Genomic DNA, 26,293 nt, shown 5'->3' on the forward strand with positions numbered 1-26,293 from the left:
AGTCCCATTCTTTATTTTTGGAAATTATCTAGAAATATTGAGAAATATTCTCTTTGACATAAAGAGTCTTATTAGACATGCTCTTAGAGATTCCCAATAGGATTCTAAAGGGCCTCTCTACAGAGAATATAAATAGGACCCAATTATGTATCTTCTATACACGTTCTAGTATTAAAGTTCCTGAAGTGTGAAAATTCGTAATTGGTCGAGTAATACTCAAGCACCATGAGCATTAGAACGTGAACATAGTGTGAATATCGTAGGATTATCGTAATATTTGGAACTATCACGAGCTTTTGGACTCAAAGGTCATAAATCCAATCCTCTACTATGTACACACTTATCAATATAATTTGACGTGATTGTTGTTCAATAAGTTGGCTTTAAGATAGGATTTTGCTATTTGTACAGAAAAACAGTCAAACAAAGTGACACAAATGATATGGAGGGAAAAGAGTGGATAAAAATGTTACTGTATTTTAAATTGACAAATAATAAAATCTGCCGCAACATTATGTAAAGTATTATGTAAGCCTTGATATACATGTAATATTGTCCGATTAGAATTTTGAATAGGTATACTATAAGTGTTTTGGTCAAGTAATTTGGACATGCACTTTTTTGAAAAGTAAAAACAATGAGCCAAAAGTAATAACCACAGTCAATTTATTTGATCAAGTGGCCCTATATTTAGTCGATTTTCATGTGCTTTTAAGCAGAACCCAGCTATTTCCACATAAACGACGAATAGCTGGCCTCAAGGTCCCCTAAATTTAGTCATTTGTGGTCCTAAGAAATTTCTCTTCCCAGTTGATACACTGAACTCAAAAGAAGTTTAATTTGCACACTGCACAAAGTCAAGAAGCAAAAGGAATCTGCTACCAACCACTGACCGTATGCAGAAAACTGAGAAGTAGCTGAGAAGACCAAATTCAAATCAGCTAAGAAACAGTCAAACCAATACATACATAAGAAAAATGCTAAAGATCTCGGGATTAACCATTGTTTAAGCAAAGGTTGCCAACTTGACCTTGGGTGGATTAACAAGACAAAGATGGAGAAGATCATCAACACTAGTATAATTGTAATCAGGGTAAAGCCTAGTGACCTCCAAGTCTTTCTCTGTGAGATCAAAACTAACTTGATCTCCTGCAATGAATATATTGTGAAGAATGGCCGCTGCAACATTGTCTGGGAAGGGTAAGCCTGCAAACACAAAATTCAGAGTCTCAATATATGAAATGTTTGAGACGTGCACAATTTTCATTAATAGGCGGCTGCAAAACTTGAATAGAGAACCATATCTTGTAGAACCAACCCATATAAATTTTTATGTAAGTTGTTAAAGAAAAGATAATTTATTCAAATTTTGTTTTCAGCAACCCCTCCCAGCCACCGAAAAAATAATCTTGAAAATTATCGTGTATTCACAAAATGATGATAATCATTACCCTTTTGCTTTGTCCAGTTTAGAAATTTTTTTTAATATTTTTAATACTATTTATTCGATAAATGTTTTCTTTATGAAGGCCAATATATTAGAGGAAACACTGATCTATATATCAGCATTTAGGATAAAAGCAAAGCATCGAAATCAAGCTAATGATTATGTTGACAAAGTGAGTAAAAGTCTTATTACGTTCGGAGAGCTTAATGAGATCTTCCTCCGGAACATGAATCCTTTTCATTGTTCGTCCAGTCTTTTTCTCCCATGAAGAAACCAAATCCAGTTGAGAAAAAATATTTTTTGAGGGTCTGCAGATAATGACTCGATTGGCAACCCTTGGATCGGTTGCTGCTTTCACTGTGTAGGCTGCAACATCTTCTTCATGGTTCAAAACCGCTGCACAAAAGAAATTTCCATTAAAACACGGATATATTCTCTTTGTAATATATAGAAGGCAGAAAAAAACTAAATAAATAAAAATAAAAATTATTATAAAGCAAGAAGTTTAATTGTTACGAAAATTGATGCCTCGAAGTGTTCAAATTTTATATATTCCAGAACATGACTATTAAGTTTAGGTTCATATTAATTTTTTGTTTTGTCGTACTTTAATTGGAGGTTTGGTATATCAACCCCATCTAAGAATATATGTTAGTTAAATAAAAGAAGGAGAATAATATGTTAATATAAAGATCAAACAAGAACACAAGATTTATGAGGAAAAGGATCCATGGATAGAAGAAGAGAATTTATTAATATCAATAATGGAAAATTACAAATTATAGTATAAAATGTAAGGATTGATTTTTCTAGAGATTTACTAATCATATATATAGTGCATAGAAGAGCTCAAGATGTAGGGAGTTTAACTATAACAAGTTTATACAATAGAGTGTTTGGAATAAAATAAGATTTAAAAAATCTACGAAAATTGAGAACTGTGCAAATCCAGAGAATATCGTTGCTAGGGCAGCGATCTTCATAGCTGTTGAGCGGTGGCCAGCCGCTCAAGCAGTCTTCTCACTAATAGCGAGCCCTGAAGATCCTATTCTGAATTCCAACTTGAATTTTCAAATGGATTTCAACTAGAATTCCCAACTAGATTTCAAATAGAATTTTCAAGTAGTCTTCCAAATAGAATTCGGGTCACACTTTTATTCTAACAAACTGGACCTTGATATGAATAAAATGGAATTTAAAACACTTGCCAACATCGAAAAATGTTCAAATCTGAATAAGATTGTCGCTCAAGCGGTGATCGTGACCACAACTGTAGAGCAGTGGCCAACCGCTGGAACAGCCTCCTCATGAATAGCGAGCGCTGAAGCCCCTATTCTAAGCACTCAGCGAGATCAAGGCATGTAGTGAGTGCTAGTTTGCCATTTCCTCCTTGCATGATTCCTTCCTCTCTTTTTGCAACTTGGACTCCTTCAAGTTTTCTTCAAATCCGACACAAATCAACCAACTCCCAATTGAACTCCCAAATTGAATTCCAACTTGAATATGCAAATGTATTTCAACTAAAATTCCCAACTAAACTTCAAATAGAATATCCAAATAGTCTTCCAAATAAAATTTGGATCACACCATAATTCTAATAATATATTGACAGTTGGAGTTTCGACCTTTGTCCTCATCCTATGCACTTCATATTTTTCTTTTTCTTTTTTTTCAGTAAATTGGTTCCATTGCTTAAAAGAAACTCTCCAGTATCATGGAATGCCAAAAAAAAAAAAAAAGGTTATGTTTAACTTTCCATACTGTCAAAAGAACGAAAATAAATTGTACTGGAAATACTGAGCCTTTCATTCAAACACGTAACGTTAGATTTTTTTGCAAAATTCTAGGATTATGTTTGAAGTAGTTGAGATATATAATAGAAGAGCTGCCTTAACGCGAACCACACAAGGGCTACTCTAGGGACCATATATTAATTAGAGTTTGAAGATTGAGAAGTATTTGATAAATTTGTCTTGTCTCTAACAATTTTAAGCATTGAACAAGATAGTTTCTGGTATGATTTTACCTTTGGCTTCACCACTTCCGTAGATAGTAGCATGGTCGGATATTTGACACGGATGGAGCAAGTAATCAACAAAGTATGCCGCAAATGAATTTGCAGACACATATGTAAATGGTATTCCGGCTGCCTCAGTTGCCCTTCTTATCTTCTTCTTATTGTCCAGCAGCTTTTGGAATGGTGGTAATCCACTTATCCTGTCAACTTCATTGCCAAATTCTGAAGGTACAAATCTCTGGTTCTCAAGAACAGCAAATTAAGTTAATAAATATCCCATATTATGAACCCAAAAAAGCCGAAAAAGTAAAATTTTATTATGAAAAAGATTAGAAATATTAATCTCCTGTTCGACATCATTTACTTTAATTTAGGCCATGTTTGGCTGCCATTCTTAAATTAAAAAAAAAAAAAAAAAAAAAAAAAAAAAAAAAAAAAAAAAAAAAAAAAAAAAAAAAAAAAAAAAAAAAAAAAAAAAAAAAAAAAAAAAAAAAAAAAAAAAAAAAAAATTACGGGAAAAAAATATTATAAAATTAGAAATTATATCCTTTTGTTGAGTAAGTGATATAAAAAGAATAAATCAGCACTCTGCAAACTGCTGCACCAAATTTTAGTTGAACTCCATTCTGTCCTATGTATAATTTTCTACAACGAATCAAACTTAAAATTATTTACTTGTACTAAAAAAAAAAAAAAAGAAATATGTTTTGAATATAGTGTTTTAGGAGAATGGGCGATTAAAAGTACGGAAAAAAATTTGGATTTACGTAAAGAATATTTTATTTAGTGAATATATGGTTAAAAATGATCCTGTAAAAAAAAGTTTAAAAATAAAGGGATTCAAACTGGGGTTTAATTTATTCCTAAACTCATTTTCAACCATGCGTTCACACAATAAAATATTCTACACGTAAATCCAAAACTTATTACTTTTTAACCACACATTCTCCAAAAATACTATTGAAAACAATGTTTTTTTAAATTTTAAGGATGTCAAACAGGAGGTAATCAATTACCTTAATATTGCCTGCTTCTTTCATGGCACTTATTATCTCGAGTTGTTCAAGATGTTGAGGGACTGCAAGAGTAGATATCACAATATCTACCTGTTTCAGCATCGTAACGAGTTGCTCGTGCTCGTCAAGGTCTCCCTGTTTAAAGATTTAACTGAATAATATTAGCATAAAATTCAAATCGGATAACTTGGAAAATGGTCGATTATTTGTCTAAATAAACTCTTTAAGAAATATGAGGTAATACTTGGAAAACGATTACTCCCAAGGACTTTAAATTGTTGAGAATCTCAATTTTAGAAGGATTGGCGCTGTTGGACTTAATTGGACGAACATAAGCATAAGTGTGATGGCCCATGGAAATGCTTGCTTTCACCATTTTTACACCAAGATAACCAGTAGCACCAAAAATCATTATCTTGCAGTTCTTAGTAGCCATGTTACAACTTTGCGTACGTCTTCTTTTTCTTTTTTCCCTTCACTAAATTATCTCTTGCTGTGAGTGGAATAAACTTTGAAGAAGCCTTTTTATAGGAAAATCTCGATGCAACCTGCACGAAAAGTATAATGGGATAGTGAAGATGTTTGAAAATTAGATGCATAGCATGAACAATGAGTTTTTCGTTTTAATTTTTCATTTGTTTCTGTTTGTGGGGGTCCAGGGAAAATGGAGCTAGGGAAAATGGTGTTGATTGGGAAAATAGCACTCAAAAAAGAGTTGAGTGATTTAATTGATTACTTTACTTAAAATAAGTAAGGTTCAAAAAATGGTAATAATGTACTAAGAGAAGGTACAAATCACTGCTTCTGCATCCGTTTTTGGAGAGCGTACAGTTTGGAGGAATGTCCAATTGATAGATAATGACGTCTCTTCTTCTTACATAGGTTGATGGGATTCCTCGAAACTTCCTCTAGTTGATGGAATTTATCAATGGCTATAAAATGCGTTAAAATTATGCAATTAATCGTAGATGAAAGCTGATGCTTTCACTGACCCACAAAAAAAAAAACTGTTGTTTTTTTTTTTTAATTTTCCACTTAAATTATTTCGACGGTTAGATAAAGAAAAATGATACTCCATGCTCTACTGGTAATCTCTCTCCAGAGGAGTCCAATAATATTTCTATATTTTACTATGTTTCGTAAATTTAGCACATTAATTTGGCTTAATCAGTCGGAGACTGTATTGGTGGTGTGTTCACGAAAATATCTTTTCGAATTAAAATTAGGGTAATTGGCACAAAACGTCCCTACATTTAAAGTTTATTGTGGAAAATGTCCCCATCTTTCATTTTTTAACATTTTTACCCCTACCTTTCATCTTTCTTTGCGTTGAACATTCTTTTCACCAATTTTTAACTTAAAATGACCAAAATACCCTCCTATTAATACAAAACAAAAAGAAAAGAAAATTGCAACTATAGGCCCAAATTTTTGAAAAGTGCAAAAGAGTCCAAATTTGATAAAAACCATCACCTTCTTTCACCCCTACTCCACTGTCGACCTCCACCTCAACAACAATCACCCAACTGCCTAAAACATCGGAGCTCACACCACAAACAACTGTCATCAACCCCCAAACACTTTTCCATAAACAAATAAATCAAACAACAGAGATATATGGGCAAAATAAACCATCACCATCCCTTACTCTACACATAATCCAATATGAAAAATTCAAAATTCATTAAAAAAAATTCCACCTTTCACAGTGTATGCACTGAATCATAGATATCATATGCATACTGAATTTATATTTATAAGAAGTGAGGGGACATACGGGCGGGCAAGAGTGTGGAAGCGAGGGAACGGGAAAAGGAACTCCAGTTCAACCGGAGCTGAGGAGGCCGTGGAGTATAAATGTTGTGAAATTGTGACATTTTTTTCTGAAGGAGATTGCAACTCTTCGTAGGCTAAGGTTTGAAGGAATCATCCAGACCAGTGGGTGATCGGGATTGGAGATGAGAGAAGCCGGTTCAATAGGTGGGTTAGACCACGTTTAATAAGAGTGTTCCTCATTTCTCTGCAACAGCGAAGTGAAAACAGTCCACAATTTTACATTAAATTGGAAAAGAAAGTGTCTAATTGAAGATAGATAAGTCGCAATATAAAAACGATGCTGTGGTTTAGCAATTAAAATGATTTCCCTGAAATTTCCATGTCAAGAAGCTCGACTGCCTGAGGAATGTGAAAATATGGGTACAATCACTTCTCAATTAGTAAATCAGCTTTTTCTGGCCTGTGAATTACCGCTAACCCAACTTGAAAAATTGATTGGAGAATTAGAAGGAAAACCTGATTGCATGATTCACAGTAATCCTCTAGCTCGGACTCATGAAGTTGCTCAAAAATTCAGTATCCCAAGGTATATTTTTGAAACAATTTCTTACCCACAAAATAATTTGGGGGTTATTTGCACTTTTAAAAGTTTGGGCCTACAGTTGCAATTTATTTTTCTTTTTCTTTTCTTTTCTTTTTTGTTTTATTTAAATAAGAGGGTATGTTGGTCATTCTACGTTAAAAATTAATGAAAATGACGTTCGGTGCAAAGAAAGGTTAAAGGTAAGGACAAAAATGTCAAAAAATGAAAGGTAAAGACGTTTTCCACAGTAAACTTCAAAGATATGGACGTTTTGTGCCAATTACCCTTAAAATTACCAAATGTGTACAGTTCGTTAACAAGTAGTAAAATGAATTTTGAGTCCAAATATCGTTCCCAAAGGGATTTTGCTAGTTCAAGTTCAAATCAACTTAGCCTTAACCAAACAACTGAAATTTATGATTTTTCGAATAGATAAAATAATCTATTTATGAATGCAAAACCTAACTTAATTAAAATAAATGCAAGATTATAATTAAATGCGAGTTTTATAAAAATATGATGATAAAAAGCGTACGGAGGTGGCCAACTGCTCAAGTAGCCTTCTCGTGAATAGCAAGCGTTGAAGCTCCTATTCTGAATTCTAATTTGAATTCCCAAATAGATTTCAACTAGAATTCCCAACTTGATTTCAAATGGGATTTTCAGATAGCCTTCCAAATAGAATTTGGGTCACACCCTGATTCTAACAAACTGAACCTTGATATGTTTCACTACAATCAACAAAATTTCAAAAATTCTCTACCTGGAAACAAATTTCACAGAAATAATAATAAAATTTATCTCTTCAACAACAAATTCTCCACATCTTCCATAAAAACATGCCCTATAACAAAATCAAAACAACTAAATGCTTATGTAGAGGTTCTTTGTTAGACTCAATACCTTCAACTACATTTAAAACATAAGAAACTAAATTAGCTTCCTTGTACCTTTTTGGAGACCTAATATCTTTTCTAGGTCTGTCTCTCCCAACTGAATACTGTGACACCACTGATGGTGGTGGCGATGGCGGCAAAGCGGCATTATCCATAGCTTCTAAACTCGACTTAGATTTATTCTTTAATATAGACCCTATACTAAATTTCAACAGTATTGTACCAAACTTAAAATCCACCTGAGTGCCTAATTTTTGCTGATTGGTATCCAAAGATTCTGTAGAGTCCTACAAGACATATAATTGGAACCTTTTCCCTTCATCATATCATGGACATGTTTACTTACTTTCAGGACTCCACCTTCACCAATATATCTGTATCCTTTTGAATCAAGAGTACTCAAGGAGAAATCTTCAAATTCGTAACATGTCTTGTAGCATCAAGTGCTTGACAATCCCATTAAACATCTTAATTTTGATCCTTCCAATACCAGTAATCCTACAAGGTGTATTTTTTCCATGACCACAACACCTTTGAAAACTGTTTCATATGTTGAAAATAAATCTTGATTAGGATACATATGAAAGTCAAAGTTGTATCAAGAATTCCATCCTCGTAGATTTGGAGTCGCCGTAAGAAATAACCAAATGTTTTCCATCATTGTAGCAATCTTCTGCAATACTAGCTTCACGTAAAGTTTTTTGTTATTTTTCTTTTTGATTTGTAGCAACTGATTTATCCTTATTCTGCAACTTATAATAATCCTTCTTAATGTGTTTCATTTTCTTGCAATAACTAGAGACTTTATTACTGTAATTAGACATTAATCTGTCCCTCACACAATCACTATGAACAACAAGGTCATCTCTATTAGCCTCGGATCCAATAAGGTGTTTCATCTTCTCCTTTAAAAATTGTGAATCATATGCTTTTTCAATAGTGAGCGTATTACTATAAGATCGATTCTTTAAATGAAATTTATGAGGCGAGCAACAAACACAATAATATCAATCCTAAATCTTTTTCATCATACTTCAGCTCTAAGATCGATTCTCTAAATGAAATTTATGAAGCGAGTAGAAAACACAATAAAGTCAATCCTAAATCTTTTTCATCATACTTGACCTCCAAAGTCTCCAAATCATGACTCTTTTTCTTATAAAAAACAACTAAATGATCTTTTCAGTGATGCACCTTCAATTATAAGATTTTATGAAGCAATGATTTTCTCTTATAAAAAATCCTGAAAAATATGATTTGAAAGATAAAGATATATCTGTGATAGGGTCTTTCAATCCTTATGTTGTCTTTCTTCTAATGTCCAAGTTGAGGGCATTTTGTCAATCCCAACAAAGTATCATCCATATCCATTTGAGCAAGCACTCCTTGCATCTTTACTTGCCAAAGTGAAAATCTAGTGTTGCGTTCCCAAAGCAAAATATCATACTTCATAGTTGCCAGAACAAAATCAAACCTTGAACTGAGTTGATCGAATCTCTCTTTGATATCACTTGTTAGTTAAATAAAGGAACGAGAATAAGATGGCAATGTGAAGATCAAACAAGAACATAAAATTTACATGAAAAAAAAATCTGTGGGCAGAAAAGAATAATTTATTAATATCAATAATGGAGGATTATCAATTGTTATGCTGAATGTAAAGATTAATTTTCTAGAGGTTTACTCCTCATAGATGTAGTGCAAAGAAAAGCCTAACATGTGATGTTCAACTATAACAAATCTATATAATAATGGAGTGTTTGGAATCAAATAGAATTTAAACAACTTGACAACATCGAGAACTGTTCAAATCTAGTTAAGACCGTCGCTCGAGTTACAATCGTCACGGTTGTACAGCGATGGTCGTCAGCTGGAGCAGCCTCCTCGAAAATAGCGGGCGCTGAAGCTGTTGTTCTAAGCACTCAACCGAGATCAAGGTATAAAGTGAGTGCTAGTTTGTCGTTTCAGTCTTCTTGCATGATTTCTTCTTCTCTTTTTGCAACTTGGACTCTTTCATGTCTTTTTCAAAATCGACACAAAATCAACTAACTCCCAGTTGAATTCCAACTTAAATATCCAAATAAATTTCTACTAAAATTCCCTACTAAACTTCAAATAGAATTTCCAAATAGTCTTCCAAATAAAATTTGGATCACACCCTAATTATAGCAATATATTGACATTTGGAGTTTCGTCCTTTGTCATCATCCTATGCACTTCATATTTATCTTTTCTTTTTTCAGTAAATTAGTTCCGTGGCTTAAAAGAAACTCTTCAGTATCACAAAATTTAAAAAATATATATATGTTTAACTTTCCATACTATAATATATTATTGTCTGAAAATTATTGGAAAGTGTTGGAAATTAAACTTGATTCATGAATGATGGAAAATTAAATTTGTTACATGAATGAGTTTACTTAATATTCATGTACTTATTTAAATCATGTATCCAAATAGTTCTTTGTATCCTATTATTCATAGTATGTAGGAAAAGTCATTAATTAGTCTTTTAAGTTTAAACAATATATTTGGGATCCTTTGTACCTATAAAAGGCATTTTGCTTGAGACATTTTATAGAGTCAAGCCATATGATACAAATATTTTTTGAGAAATCTCTGAATTTTCTCTCTAGCATTTCATCCCATCCCATAATTTTTATTTACAACAAAGTGGTATCAGAGCCATTTCAAAAGATGAATAGTTCATTTCCTCTCATTGTTTCCAAACTAACAAAGGAAAATTTTGGACATTGGAGCATACACATAAAGGTGTTGCTCGGCTCACAAGAGACATGGAAGTTGTAGAGAAAGGCTATGATGAACTAGAGAATGAAGGAGCTTTAAGTCAAGCTCAAAGGAATGACTTGCAAAGGTACCGCAAGTTAGATCAACACGCTCTCTCTATTATTCACATGGGCTTAGATGAAGCCATTTTGAGAAAGTTGCTTTCTCAACAAAAGCTAAGGAAGTTTGGGAGATTCTCGAGAACAATTTCAAGGGAATTGAAAAGGTGAAGAAGGTTCACCTTCAAATCTTTCGTGGGGAATTCGAATCTCTGTACATGAAAGAGTCAGAATTTGTTTTTGACTATTTCACTAGAGTGTCCTCCATTGTCAATCATATGAAGCATTATGGGGAGAATATTGAAGAAAGTCTTATCATTGAGAAAATTCTTAAATCGTTTGACTCAAAACTTGAGTTTGTTAGTATTGCCATTGAAAAGTCTAATGACTTGGATACCATGACCCATGATCAACTCATGGGTTTCTTGCTAGCATATGAAGAAAGACTGAAGAAGAAAGGAGAACAGATGGCTCAAGTTCTCCAAGTGAAGGTCTCTTTAGGAGATCAAGAGAAAGAGCAAGGACAATCTCAAAGGAAGAGGTCAAATTTGTGGTCGTGGTCATGGTAATGAAAGAAGTGATGGAAAACAAAATTGGAATAATAAAGGATCAAGCAATCAATTGAGAGGATGAGGCCGTTGGAACTATAGCTCCAAAAGAGGTGGCGGAAGAAAGTATAACAAGTCCAATATTCAATGTTACACTTGTCATAAATTTGATCACTATGCTTCCGAATGTAGGAGCGACACCACCAATAATGAAGAGAGAATTAATTATGTTGAAGCAAAGGAAGATGAATAATTATTGTTGTTGTTGTAGGGAACCAAAGAAGAAAAGATAAACAATCGTGGTACCTTGACACATGTGCCACCAATTACCTAAGTGCCAACAAGGAGTTATTCTCAACGATAAATGAGTCGGTGAAAGGTAGTATTGTTTTTGGAGATGAAACCAAAGTTCTAATAAAAGGCAAAGGTGATGTTCTTCTTCGTGCTAAAAATGGAAGTTATCTTTTGATTTCTCAAATTTATTATGTACCTACTTTGAAGTCTAATATTTTGAGTTTGGGACAATTACTTGAAATGAGCTATGACATTCACTTGAAGAAGTTTCTCATATTCTGATTGCAAAGGTACCAATGGAAAAGAATAGAATGTTTTTACTCAATGTTATTGTTGATCATCCAAGGTGTCTAAAGGCTTGTTTTGAAGACAATTCTTGGCATTGGCACTTAAGATTTGGCCATTTGAATTTTGATGGCTTGAAGACCTTGATGAATGAAGAAATGGTGAACGGGCTGCCAAAAATCAATCATCCCAATCAACTCGCTAGCAAGCAAACTAGAAGAAACTTTCTAAATGAATCTACCTCAAGAGCAACAAAGCCATTCCAACTTGTTCGTGCGAATGTTTGCGGGCCAATCAAACCACCATCTCATGGTAAAGCAAATTATTTTTTAGTATTTATTGATAATTTTTCTCGCAAGACCTGGGTTTATTTTTTGAAGATGAAAGATGAAGTTTTTGGAGCATTCAAAAAATCCAACGCTCTTGTTGAAAATGAGAGTGGCAACTCCATTAAAGCATTAAGGACCAATTGAGGTGGAGAATTCACTTCCAAGGTGTTTAACAATTTTTGTGATACCAATAAAATTCGGCACTTCCTCATAGTTCCAAGATCACTGCAACAAAATGGTGTCGTGGAATGGAAGAATAGAACCGCTTTCAACATGGTTCGTAGTATGCTTAAAAGCAAGAGTATGGAGAAGGAGTTTTGGGTTGAGGCTGTTGTATGTGCAATGTATTTGTCTAATCTTTCCCCATTGAAGAATGTTCGAGAGAAGCTTGGAGTGGTAAGAAACCTAGTGTTTTTGGTAGTATTGCCTTTATTCATGTACTAGATGAGAAGAGATTAAAACTTGATGAGAAAAGTGAGAAGTTTGTTTTTATCGGTTATGATTCAAACTCCAAAGGTTACAAGTTTTAATATCCTTGCAATGGGAAGATTGTTATTAGTAAAGATGTAGAATCCGACGAAGGAATCTCATGAGATTAGAATATTCCAAAAAATGAAGAATACGTGATTTTTCCTTTCCAAGAAGGAGACTCTAGCCAAGAAGCAACAGAAGATTTGAGAAGTATTTGATAAATTTTTGTTTTGTCTCTTCGCTGATACCGAGCCATTGAACTTTGAAAAGGCAATAGTAGACAATAAATGGAGGCATGTAATGGATGAGGAAATTCGAGCAATAAAAAGGAACAATACACGGGAACTAGAAGGCAAGACTTGTTGCCAAAGGCTATAGCCAAAAGCATGGCATTGACTATGATAAGGTCTTTACCCCCGTTACTCCCTTGGAAACCATTCGATTAATCATTTTCTTGGCAGCTCAAAATAAATGGAAAATTTACCAAATGGATATCAAATCTATTTTCTTGAATGAATATCTTGAAGAAGAAGTGTATGTTAAACAACCAATGGATTATGTTGTCAAGGAACAAGAAGATGAAGTTTTGAAGTTGAAGAAGGAGCTATATGACTTGAAACAAGCTCCTAGAGCATTGTATAGCTGGATTGACAAGTATTTTAAAGATCATGGATTCACCAAATGTCCATATAAGTATGTTCTTTACATTAAAAGGAAGCATTTGGAGGTTTTATGATTGTGTGCTTATACGTTGATGACTTGATCTTCACAACTACAATGAAAACATGTTTGATGAATTTAAGAAAATGATGGCTAAAGAATTTGAGATGACTGACATTGGGCTCATGTCATACTATCTCGTAATTGAGGTAAAACACAATGGAGATAACGTTTTTATTTTTCATGAATCTTATGCAAAGAAAGTTCTTGAAAGGTTCAAAATGCAAAATTACAATCCGGTGAGTACTCCAATTGGGTGTGGAACAAAAATGTCAAAATATGATGAGAGCACGAAAGTGGATCCATCTCTTGATAGATAGCTTGTTGGAAGCTTGAGATATTTGACTTGTATAAGACCCGATATTCTTTATAGTGTTGGTCTTGTTAGCCATTATATAGAGGCACAAACTTTAACTCACATGGAGATTGCTAAAAGGATACTTTGCTACATTAAAGGTACCCTTGATTATGGCTTGTAGTGATCGTAATAGTGATTGAGCTAGTGATATTAATCATCGAAAAAGCACCACTGGATTTTTGTTTTTCATGGGTAACACCGATTTCACTTGGTGTTAAAAAAAAAAAAAGCAACCCATTAATTGTGACTCTTTCTACTTAACTGAATATGTTTTTGCTGCATCATGTGTTTGTCATGCCATTTGGCTATAGAAGTTGTTGGAGATGCTTCATATGCCCCTAAACGAAGCTACACCAATTTATGTTGATAACGAGTCAGCTATTGCTTTGGGTAAAAATCCTATGTTCCATGATCGAAGCAAGCATATAGATACTAGATTTCACTTCATTAGAGAGTGCATCGAGAACAAAGAAGTTGAGCTTGCTTATGTAAAGACCAATGATCAAGTAGCAAATATTTTCACCAAACCATTGAAGAATACTGATTTTGCAAGATTGCGTACTCGGATTGGAGTTATCAAAAGCGAATCAAGTTTAAGAAGGGGTGTTGGAAATTAAACTTGATTCATGAATGATGAAAAGTTAAATTTGATACATGAATTAGTTTATTTAATATTTATGTATTTATTTAAATCATGTATCCAAATGGTTCTTTATATCCTATTATTCATAGTATGTAGGAAAAGTCATTAATTAGTCTCTTAAGTTTATACAATGTATTTGGGATCCTTTTTACCTATAAAGGCCTTGTGCTTGAGACATTTTGTAGAGCTAAGTTGTAGAATACAAATATTTTTTTGAGAAATCTCTGAATTTTCTTTCTAGGCTTTCTTCCCATAATTTTTATTTCCAACAGAAAGGGAAAAAAAATTGTACTAGAAATATATGAGCCTTTCATTCAAACACATAACATTAGATTTTTTTTGCAAAATTCTAAGAATATGTTTGAAATAGTTGAGATAGATAATAGAAGAGTTGTCTTAACACAAACCACAAAGGGCTACTCTAGGGACTATACATTAAATAGAGTTTGAAGATTTGAGAAGTATTTGATAAATTTGTCCTGTCTCTAATAGTTTTAAATGTTTGAACAAGATAGTTTCTCGTATGATTTTACCTTATATTTCACTACTTCCATAGAAAGTAACATTTTCAGATTTTTGACACGGATGGAGCAAGTAATCAACAAAGTATGCAACAAATGAATTTGCAGACACATATGTAAATGGTATTCCAACAGCCTCAGTTGCCCTTCTTATCTTCTTCTTGTTGTCCAGCATCTTTTGGAATGGAGATAACACTTACTCTTAACAACTTCATTGCCAAGTTCTAAAGGTACAAACATCCGGTGTTCAAGAATAGCAAATTAAGTTAATAAATATCCCATATTATGAACCCTAAAATAGCCGGAAAAGTAAAATTTTATTATGAGAAAGACCAAAAATATTAAGCTGACATCCTTTACTTTAATTTCAGCCCATGTTTGGTGGCCAATCTATGATAAAAAATTTAAAAAGTATATATATATAAATAAATAAATAAATAAGAAGAAGAAGAAGAAGAGAGAATTTTGGACACTGTTTTAGGAAAATTAATTATTAAAAATTAGGGAAAAAGTTTTGGATTTACGTACAAAACATCTTATTTAATGAATATGTGATTGAATATGATCCTGTAAAAAAAAAAAAGATTCAAAATGAACGGGAATCAAATTGGGGCTTAATTTATTTTTCAAACTCATTTTAAACAGCATATTCACACAATAAAATATCCTATGTGCAAATTCAAAAAAAATTTCCTGCATTTTAACAACACATTGCCACATTCTCCAAAAAATACTATTGAAAACAATATTTTTTAAATTTTAAGGATGTCAAACATGGGAAATCAGTTATCTTTATACTGCCTGCTCCTTTCATGGCACTTATTATCTTGAGTTGTCCAAGATGTTGAGGGATTGCAAGAGTTGATATCACAATATCTACCGATTTCAGCACCGTAATAGGGTTGGCAACGGTTCAGTTTGGAGTCGGTTCGGCCAAAATCATCACCGAACCACCAATTTTTTGGTCATACCATAACTGTACCATAACCACGTAAGTCGGTTCGGTTCGACTTGATTCGGACAATTAATAACCACGAACAAGGAAAAATCCAGGACTTCAACCCAGATTGTTGATCATTGACCGTCAACAATCAACGACCGCATAGCGTGTCATTTATTAATATCAAATTAAATGATATTTAAATTATTCCATCTATATGTAAATACAATAAAATGTAAAAATCATATATTTATGTCAAATTAAAGTACAATACAATCCGAAATTATATAAAATAAATGATACATGAGAGTTGTTTGTGCTTTCAATGTACCACTACAAGAACTAGGTTGAGACATCGATTGAAAAAACAACAACAACAGCAACAACAATTTCACAATCTGTATTAGAATAAAAATTAATTTTAAAATATAATTAAAGTTTTACCTTCTTCCTCTCTTGCTTGTCTTCCTCGATGACTCCTCCTTCAAAACCGTCAATGGCACTGGCAGCTTTACATACTCCACTGAAAATTCAACTCCGACGAAATCAGCATATGCTACCTCTCCAGGTGTTGGCTCCGCCCCTGACCACGAAAATAAATTATCTTTATAGATCCATCCGTCAAATTGAAAAAAAAAAAAAAAAAAAAAAAAAAAATTTAAAAAAAAGGAAAAAAAAAAAAAAAAAAAAAAAACCAATTTATGAAAAAGAGTCAATGAAAAAAAAATACTAAGTCAATTTAGCAAATAATATCCCAAATGAAAATGCAAACAATATCCCAATTCCCAAATGCAAAATCCAAATTTAACAAACAATATTATCAACATAACAATACTATACAATATCTTTGCCCCTTGACTCTTATGCATTGAACTTGATTCCTACTCAATAACTATAAAACTTCAACCTCAATTCAAATTCAATCTTTATTCATAGAAAGAATAATGGAAATCCCAATTGCCCAATTAATAATTTTTTAACAGGTACTTGTAATAAAAAAAAAAAGGGGTAACAGGTTCAAGGCAGTTCAACAACGTAAATACCTAAAGATGGTAATTGGACTCGTCGGCTTGGGCCGCCAATAGCTCCGCTAGGAAAAAGCCCGAGCCGGCCCGACTCGAGGCTTGGGGGAACTGAGCCGAGGTTTGGACCAAGTCCATTTTGAGCTACCAGGCAAAACCCGAGCCAGCTTGCGTGGCTCACCAGCTCTAGCTCACAGGCCTATATTTAAATAATAATAATAATAACAATAACATTTAAAAGGTAGAATAAGGCAGCAGAGGCCGCCTTGATTTAACTTTAAAAAAAACTAAAATTGAGCTTGTTCAGCTTGGCTCGAAAAGGTCCGAGCTGGTCAGCCTAATTTTTTTGGTCGAGCTTTTTGGTTCGGGCCCGGAAAAAAGCTCGCTCATTTTACTCGAGTCGAGCTCGAGCCTTGAGTTTCGGCTCGTTGACATCCCTATAAATACTATACCCGCCTCGTCCCAAATCGGGTCATTAAAATTAAATACCATATTCATCACATTGCACCATCAGTTCGATTTTTTCTTTCCGTTCCATTCGGTTAACCACGATTTTCGATTTTGACAGTTTGATTTGCCATCTCTACATCATAACGACTTTCCCGTGCTCGTCAAGGTCTCCCAATTTAAAGATTTAATTGGATAATATTAGCATAACATTCAAATCTTATATATTGGAAAATAGTCGATTATTGGAAAATAAACTCTTCAGGAAATGGGTGATGCTCGAAGCGGGTCCCAATCCATGTGAGGAGGGTTGGTACAGTTATGAATACCGCATTATGTACAAGTAGCATATTTGTTAAGAAATATGAGGTAATATTTGGAAAACGATTACTCCCATGGACTTGAAATTGTTGAGAATCTTAATTGTTTCGAAGAATTGGCACTGATCGATTTAATTGGACCAACATAAGCATAAGTGGGACATTGGCCAATGGAAATGCTTGCTTTCACCATTTTTACACCAAGATAAGTAGATAACCAGTAGCCCCGAAAATCATTATCTTGCTGTTCTTCGTAGCCATGTTACAACTTTGCATACGCATTCGTTTTCTTTTTTCCCTTCACTAATATCTCTGGCTGTGAGTGGAATTATACTTTGGAGAAGCCTTTTTATAGGAAAATCTCGATGTAACCTGCACAAAAAGTATAAAGGAATAGTGAAGATATTTTACAATTAGATGCATAGCATGAACAATGAGTTTTTCGTTTTTATTTTTCATTTGTTTCTGTTTGTGGGGTCCATGTAAAATGGAGCTAGAGAAAATGGCGTTGATTGGGAAAATAGCACTCAAAAAAGAGTTGAGTGATTTAATAGATTACTTTACTTAAAATAAATCAGTTTCAATAATGGTAATAATGTACCGAGAGAAAGCAAAAATACTACTTCCACATGCGTTTTTGGAGAACGTACAGTTTGGAGAAATGTCCAATCGATAGATAATGATGTCTCTTCTTCTTACATATGTTGATGGGATTCCTCGAAACTACCTCTAGTTGATGGAATTTATCAATGGCTATAAAATGCATAAAAATTGTGCAATTTATTGAAGATGAAAACTGATGTTTTCACTGTAAAAAATGAAAAAAGAAAAAAAAATGTTGTTTTCTTAAAATTTTCGACTTAAATTTCTGTCGACTGTTAGCTAAAGAAAAAAGATATTCCATACTCTACTAGTAATCTCTCTCCGAAGGAGTCCAATAATATTTCTATATTTTACTATGTTTGTGAATTTAGCACATTAATTTGGCTTAATCAGTCGGAAACTGTATTGGGTGGTGTGTTCACAAAAATAAATATCTTTCGAATTAAAATTATCATAAGTGTACGATTCGTTAATAAGTAGTAAAATAGATTTTGAGTCCAAGTATCGTTCTTAAAGGGATTGTGCTAGTTCAAGTTCAAATCAACTTAGCCTTAACTAAACAATTGAAATTTGTGATTTTTCATATAGATAAAATAATTTACTTATGAATGCAAAGCCTAACTTAACTAAAATAAATGCAACATTATAATTAAATATGAGTTTTATAAAAATATGATGATGAAAAGCGTACTAGGATTACGGATCCCTTTATATCAATTCTCTTTAATCCGGAAACTAATAAATTTGACAACATGATTCAATTATGAATATCAGCATTCCTAAATTATTTAACATTCTCTCTCGAGTAGAATTAAATATATTTTTATATGTGAACTGACTATATTTCTATAACGGATACGAGCATATAAAAATGCATTAAAAGTTTATGAATATTTAAAAATTACGTAAAGTATAGTGATATATTTCTATTCCCTATTCTCAATGACAATTGACATTTTGTCTATCTTATTTCCTCATTCGAAGGTAAAACAGGTCACAAAACTCATACAATTATTGCCTATATAATTGTAAAGAAAATTAAATCCTTGTCAATCATTCAATAATTGAAAATGTGCTTTAAATGTCAAAAATAAATAAAATCAAGAATTAAAAGTTCAAGATATAAGTTTCTTCGTAATTCTAACATAAAAGTAATCTGGCCTAGCATGTTAATGTAAAGAAACAAATAAAAGTAGAATGACATTATCGATAAATTAACAAAACGTGATTAATTCCCAAATTTCTTGCACAATTACTGATGAATTATTGAACAAAATTTTTGCCCGCTAATCTGTGTTTTTATTCTGCCTTTTTCCACGTGTATGCGTATAATTTTTTCCCTTCAATTTCTGGTCTTCTCTCCAAAACCGCGATCTCCCCCATTCGTTTTATGTGTCTGTGCATGTATATATAGGTTCCAGCCGCCAACGTGTATTTTATTTCCATTAGAATTCCGACAAGCAGCCCATTTGTCCTCCTTCAGCCGCCAGCTTGGTTTCTATCCCAGGCACCAATGTAGTTGTCCAATTTGAAGTCAAATTCTTTGGATAAAACACAAAAAATAAGTCTAGCCAACTTTCCTTGTGTCTCTTTTCTATTGCCAGCAAATTGATTGGATTTATTCCAATTAAGTCCAAGTCCAAGTTAAAGTTAAAGTTAAAGTTGAGGTCCATTTCAATTCCAATGCATTAATTACCTTCAAGGTTTTAATTCTTTCAAGGAATGCATTTTAATCCTTGAATTCAATTAATTGTGCAATCCTTAAATTCCTAAAGGGTAGTATTTGATCCCAAAAATTGCATCCAATAGCCAGTTGATTATTATTTTTTTTTTTCAACTGCTTCAAAGTGAGTCCATAACTAAAAACAAAAGAAAATTAACTCAACTTAAATAGAAATTAATACTTTGACAATATAGGGCTTGGTAATATGGTTTAAATAAGTGTACAAAATACATTTATCATGGCATGCTGATTTGTGATTTAACACACGAATTCAAGCATGCTTTGTTTTTGTATGTTTTTGCGAGGAAAACCTATATGGATTAGCCCAAATTTGTAAAACCAACATATGTATGACTTTTGTTCCCACATATCTTCAACAACTTGCCATATTGTCTTCGAACTCTAAAGGCGTGTTTTAAATTAAAAGTTTAAAATGATCGTGCAATGATAAGTTACAACTCGTGATAGTCATTTTGAGGGATTTTGATTTTTGCATGTATTAGAATACATTTAATAAATTACTACTTATTCTAAAATGTATTGAAAGAGATCTAAAATGACGCTTACAAAACTGGCAAATAACCTTCTAATTCTTGTTGATTCATTCGTGAATACAAAAAAAACAGTTGGAATAATGGAACTAAAGAAGATTTATATTTGTGAAATAGATTTCCATATTAATAATAATAGAGGAAATTACAAAAAATGTCAATTTTGACATAGTCATTTGCAAAAATATCCAAAATTTTTCAATGTCCATTTTTGCAATTATTTCGATGAAAGCACCCCTAAGTAGCTTCCATGAGAAGCTAAATTAAAATGATTTTCTCGACATTTTAAATGTCGTTCTTGATATTTGAATCTGTTTATATTTCAAAAGTACACATATCAAATCATAATATTAAATGTTCTCGACATATTAAATGTTTAGAATGACATTTCATTCCGAACATGATATTTCTCTACACTTTAAATGTTGTTCTCAACATTTCTATATCTAGCATTAATTGTGATTTGACATGTACAATATGAAATTATTTATTCCTTCATTAAGGGTAAAATAGAGAATTTGGCCATTTTTGCAAAGATTATCAAAATTGGACATTTTTGAATTAACATATGTAAAATTGGACATTTTTGCATATACCCCTTAATAATAAAACAATCACGTGTAAGATGTCATGTAGGACAACTACTATAGTCGCCGTATTCAAACAACACTACTCTACAAATTATAGAGAGCTACCTACAAATTCTTAAAATTGTGAGGTGTCTAGCAAAATTTGTTATTCAACCTCCTAAAAGGGTTAAATTTGGTCCCAAAATTATTTATTACATTATTTTGGATATGCAATGAATAGTAGTGCCTAAAGATTTCTTGTACATAAGCTAGTGAATGCACGTGTTGTGGGTGATATAGTGTAAGAGATAATATTGGATTTTGGTTTTGTGGGATTTTATCTTCAAACATCTTCTCTACCCAAACAAGAGGTGAAGCAAGTCTATAATGTAGGCCTCTTTAAAGGCAAAACGAATGCTTTAAACTCTAAAGACAACACGGAAAGAGTAGAAATATACGTCCAATAAATTTGATAAGGCAGATAGTATGTATAAAAAACTAGCAAAACATACGATTCCTTTCATTTCTCTGACTTTAATAAAATTCTTGACAAAGCCACGTACGTCACAATTATCTGAAAAGTTATCAACATCTCATATATCTATCTTGCTAGGATTTTGAAATTTTTGTCGAACAATATAAATTTGTTTAAAATGATAAGAATTATAAGGAATTGCATGTGAATTTACATCTCTAGTCGGATCAGAATAAGGCAAACATTGTCATTAAAGTTTCACGTTCCATTTCGAGCATATATCATCTCCATTTCCAACTTTCTACTATAGTTTGATGGTTAAAGACTAGCTGAAGTTTTTTCACCCACCTCAACAAAACAATATTTGGCTAGGTAGATGTGAACTACATGTGTTAATAAACCATCTGTTTTTCCTTAGTAGAAATTTAAACCATAATTTATGACACATCATAAGTAACTGAAGCAGAAAATGATGAATTACATGATATATATTTGAGAAGAGGTCACAGAGAGAGATGGAGAAGACTGCATCTTGGAGGCGTAGGGGAGCCGAGAATTATAGCCTAAGAGAGTGACCAAATAAGGTAAGTTAGGGTAGGTTAACTTAGTGGTCCAAAAAAGGCTCAGCACAAAGATAATGGGTTACAAATAGATATTGTAGCCATCCAAGTAAATGGAACAGACCACGAGCAACACTATTAAAATAGGTTGCTTCTAATGATCTGTAGAAAATTTGGTTGGATTGTCTCGATGATAGTGTTGACATATAGTTCAATCATATGGCCAAGGCCGACTGATAATAAATAAAATTGAGGTTACATCATTACTCGAGAGGTTATTTGACAACAAATTGCCTAACAGCTTTCACCTTGGTATCAAAGGACCTGCAAAAGAAAATATCTCCCATTAGTGACACCTCTAATAGAAAACTAATAAAATTGAAAATCATTTACCTGTACCAATGTTTAGAAGTTCCTTGCAACTTCTAAACTTTGTCAGTGGCAGTACCTTCGTATCCATATCTGAAGGGTTGTAGTGGGTGTGGACCTTTTCAAGTCTTACCACCTCTTGAGATAATATATCTCTAATGAAGTGGAGTCTAACATCAATATGTTTAGTGTGCTCGTGAAAAACAGGGTTCTTGCACAAATGTATAAATGACTGACTATCAGAATACACTACTACATAATCATTCAAGACACTTAGTTCATGGAGTAGGCCTCTGAGCCATAGAGCTTCTTTAATAGCTTCAGTGGTGGCAATATATTCTGATTCTGTAGTGGATAGTGCAACAATGTGTTGTAATTGTGATTTCCAACTAACACATAAATTAGATAAGGTAAACACGTAAGACGAAGCCAATTTCCTTCCATCCCTATCTTTCGCATAATCAGTATCTACAAAACCCCTTAATTTTACACCTTCTTTATTAGCACTAAACTTTAAACCTACGTCACTTGTGCCCTTCAAGTACTTTAATAGCCACTTTAGTGCTTTTCAATATTCAGGGCCCAAATTAGCCATGTACCTATTGAGAGTACTAACAGCAAAGCCTAAATCCGATCTAGTGCAAACCATTAAATACATTATGGAACCAATCACATTAGAGTAAGGTGCTCTACTCATATATTCTACTTCACGCTCATTGCAAGGAGATTGTTCTTTTGATAAAACAAAATGATTAGCAAGAGCCAACGTGACAGGTTTGCCATCACTCATATTAAATTTATTCAATACTTTAGATATGTATGAAGACCGATGCAAGTATAAAATAGAATTTGACCTATCTCTTTCTATTTCCATGCCAAGGATTCTCTTAGCCTTACCTAGGTCTTTTATGTTAAATTCACCACTTAGTTTTGTTGTTATGTTATTTATCCACTTAGAGGAAGAACCAATCAAGAGCATATCGTCCACATAGACCAACAAAAATAGATAATTATCATCAGTCTCATTGTGTTGAAAATACAAGCAATGATTAAATTTACTTCTTTAGAATCCTATAGTGAGTACAAAGGAATCAAACCTTTTGCACCACTGTCTAGAAGATTGTTTTAACCCATACAAAGATCTTCTCAGAAAAACACATAATCAAATTTTGACTTATAATTAAAACCTTTTGGTTGATTCATGAAAATTTTTTCATCAAGCTCACCATGTAAAAAGGCAGTTTTTACATCAAGTTGTTCAAGTTCCCAGTTAAAGTGTGCAACCAATGCAAGCATGACACTAATAGTAGTGTATTTAACAATTGGTGAGAAAATCTCATTATAATCAACGCCTTCCTTCTGTGTGTGACCTTTAGCTACTGACCTAGCTTTAAACCTTAAGGGTTTTGAGCTACTAGTACCTTCTTTAACCTTAAAACCCCATTTGCAATCAACGATCGATTTGTTCTTAGGCCTAGGTACTAGCACCCAAGTATGATTCTTTTCTAGAGAACTCGTCTCTTCTCTCATTGCCTTAAGCCACTCATTAGATTGATCACTACCTATCACCTCTTCAAAGTTTTTTGGCTCTTTATCAGCTAGTTCTTCATAACTAGCATAGGCGAAAGCTAATTCAAATTCAAAATCAAACCTTCTAGGTTCTCTCGTTTGTCTCCTCTCTCTATCCCTAACTAAGTTGTAGTTGGTTAAAGGATTTTCTTCCTTATAGTGCTCTTCTATCACTACTTCGTTACTATTCTCCATCTCAGGTTCCTGAACCTGAATCTCCACTTCATTAGGAGTAGTAGGGGCAGGTTTACTGAGTTTTCCTAACTCCACCTTAAATTGGTCTCTCTCTTCACCTGGTTCAGTTTCACTCTCAAGTTTGGTTTTCCCTTTAATACACGGCATCTCATTCTAGTTAAACGTGACATCCCTACTTACGATGATCTTAACCCCTTTTTGGCTTTTATCCCATAACCTATAACCCTTAACACCCTCGGGGTATCCTAGAAAGACACACTTCCTAGATCTAGGTTCCATCTTTCCCTCACCCTGATGAGAAAAAACAGTACGGCCAAAAGTTCTAAGCATAGAGTAATCATTCAGTTTACCCGACCATCTCTCATGCGAAGTGTCACCATTCAATGCAGTAGAAAGAGTCAAATTAATCAAATAACAAGCAGTCATAACAGCATCACCCCAAAATGACTTGGGAATACCAAAACTTAACATCATACAACGTACTTTATCAAGTATGGTCCTATTCATCCTCTCTACTACCCCATTTTGCTGAGGAGTGTAAGGAACGGTCTTATGTCTAGTTATGCCGTTTTCTTTACACATATTATCAAATTCCGTATTGCAGAATTCTAGGCCGTTATCTGTCCTTAAAAATTTGATTTTCTTGCGGTTTGGTTTCCCACTTGTCTCTTCCAGTTATTAAAATTATGAAAAGTCTGAGATTTAACTTCCAATAGATAGACCAACACTTTCCTAGTATAGTCATCGATAATAGACAAAAAATACCTATTCCCACCCGATGTTTGATTATTTGCAGGACCCCACAGATCAGAATGCACATATTCAAGTATGCCTTTAGCTCTATTAAAACTCATGGAGAACGAAGTTTTATGATGCTTAACACTCCGAAACTTAGCAGGTTGATTGGAAAAAAAAATCGCGCCATGGGCAATTTCATCATTTGTCCAGACGGTGTCGGAATGGGTTGAAATTTGGTGGGTTGATTGGAAACAAAAACTGCACCACGGGCAATTTCGTCATTTATCCCGACGGTGTCGGAATCAGTTGAAATTTGCCAGGTTGATTTGAAACAAAAATCGCGCCAAGGGCAATTTTGCCATTTGTCGCGACGGTGTCGGAATGGGCTGAAACTTGGCAAGTTGATTGGAAAAAAAATCGCGCCAGGGGCAATTTCGTCATTTGTCCAAACGGTGTCAGAATGGTTTGAAATTTGGTGGGTAATTGGAAACAAAAACTGTGCCACGGGTAATTTCGTCGTTTTTCCCGATGGTGTCAGAATAGGTTGAAATTTGCCAGGCTGATTTGAAACAAAAATCACGCCAAGGGCAATTTCGTCATTTGTCGCGACGGTGTCGGAATGGGCTGAAATTTGGCTGGTTGATTGGAAATTAAAGCACTCTTGATCATTTTTAGCACACCATTTTCAATTTTATAGTGAAGTCATCATTTTCAAGTCTCCCTACTAAAACTAGATTCCTAGACAATTCAAGAATATATCTAACATCTTTTAACGTGTAAACAAAACCTGTGTCAAATTTTACGTTTATGTCACCAATTCCAGCAAATAGTATAGGCAAAGTTATCACACAGCACAACATGCCCAACATTAGATTCATGCAAGTTATAAAACCAATTCTTTTCAGACGTCACATGAAAAGATGTACCAGAGTCAAGTATCCAATCATGCATGCCGGAATTAGCAGTTAGATTTAATTCAGCAGTGTATGCAACGGGACTTGTAATCATATAGACCTCACCACCATCTATATCGAAAGTAGATGATAACACATTGACCTCATCTCTCTGCTTAACCTTTAGCTTATCCTTCTCCTTATGACAATTCTTTATAAAATGCCTTGTGTTTCCACAACCATAGCATTTTCTTACCTTGGTCCTAAATTTTGATCTAGACCTACCTTTGCTCTTCTTTTTCCATCCATTGCTACTGGACTCGCCACCAATTTGATATCCATCATAACTATTTTACCTAAATTGAGTTCGACCCCGCATCATATGTAACTCGCCGCTCCTTTTATCGTGTTTTTCAACCCTAATTTCTATTTCTTTACTTCTAAGGGATTCTATGACAATTTCAGGTGTCAACGCATCTCTACCATACATAATGGCGTTCTTAACTTTCTTATAGGAATCAGGGATAGCATTGAGCAAAATTATAGCCTTATAAGTTTCGAACACAACC

At 33.5% G+C, this 26,293-nt stretch overlaps 2 protein-coding genes across 3 annotated transcripts; one reads left to right on the forward strand and one right to left on the reverse strand.

The window, feature by feature from the left end:
• Nucleotides 1-640: 640 nt before the first annotated feature.
• LOC111365318 (isoeugenol synthase 1-like) lies at nt 641-5,174 on the reverse strand. 2 transcript variants are annotated; one of them, XM_022985767.1, is made up of 6 exons: nt 4,725-5,174; nt 4,481-4,615; nt 3,474-3,702; nt 1,640-1,843; nt 1,001-1,206; nt 641-917 (listed from the first exon to the last, which is right to left on the reverse strand). In XM_022985767.1, exons 1-5 carry the CDS (start codon nt 4,914-4,916, stop codon nt 1,007-1,009), a joined length of 960 nt encoding a protein of 319 aa, XP_022841535.1. In that variant the 5' UTR covers nt 4,917-5,174; the 3' UTR covers nt 641-917; nt 1,001-1,006. The 2 variants fall into 2 exon arrangements, with proteins under 2 accessions (XP_022841535.1, XP_022841534.1); XM_022985766.1 differs by having other exon boundaries at nt 641-1,206.
• A 5,356-nt stretch (nt 5,175-10,530) lies between these two features.
• LOC111365680 lies at nt 10,531-11,705 on the forward strand. The gene is made up of 4 exons (XM_022986215.1): nt 10,531-10,610; nt 10,667-11,146; nt 11,232-11,317; nt 11,401-11,705. Exons 1-4 carry the CDS (start codon nt 10,531-10,533, stop codon nt 11,703-11,705), a joined length of 951 nt encoding a protein of 316 aa, XP_022841983.1.
• Nucleotides 11,706-26,293: the final 14,588 nt, after the last annotated feature.

Source organism: Olea europaea, chromosome 17, assembly GCF_002742605.1.
Source record: "Olea europaea var. sylvestris chromosome 17, O_europaea_v1, whole genome shotgun sequence".
NCBI lineage: Eukaryota > Viridiplantae > Streptophyta > Magnoliopsida > Lamiales > Oleaceae > Olea > Olea europaea.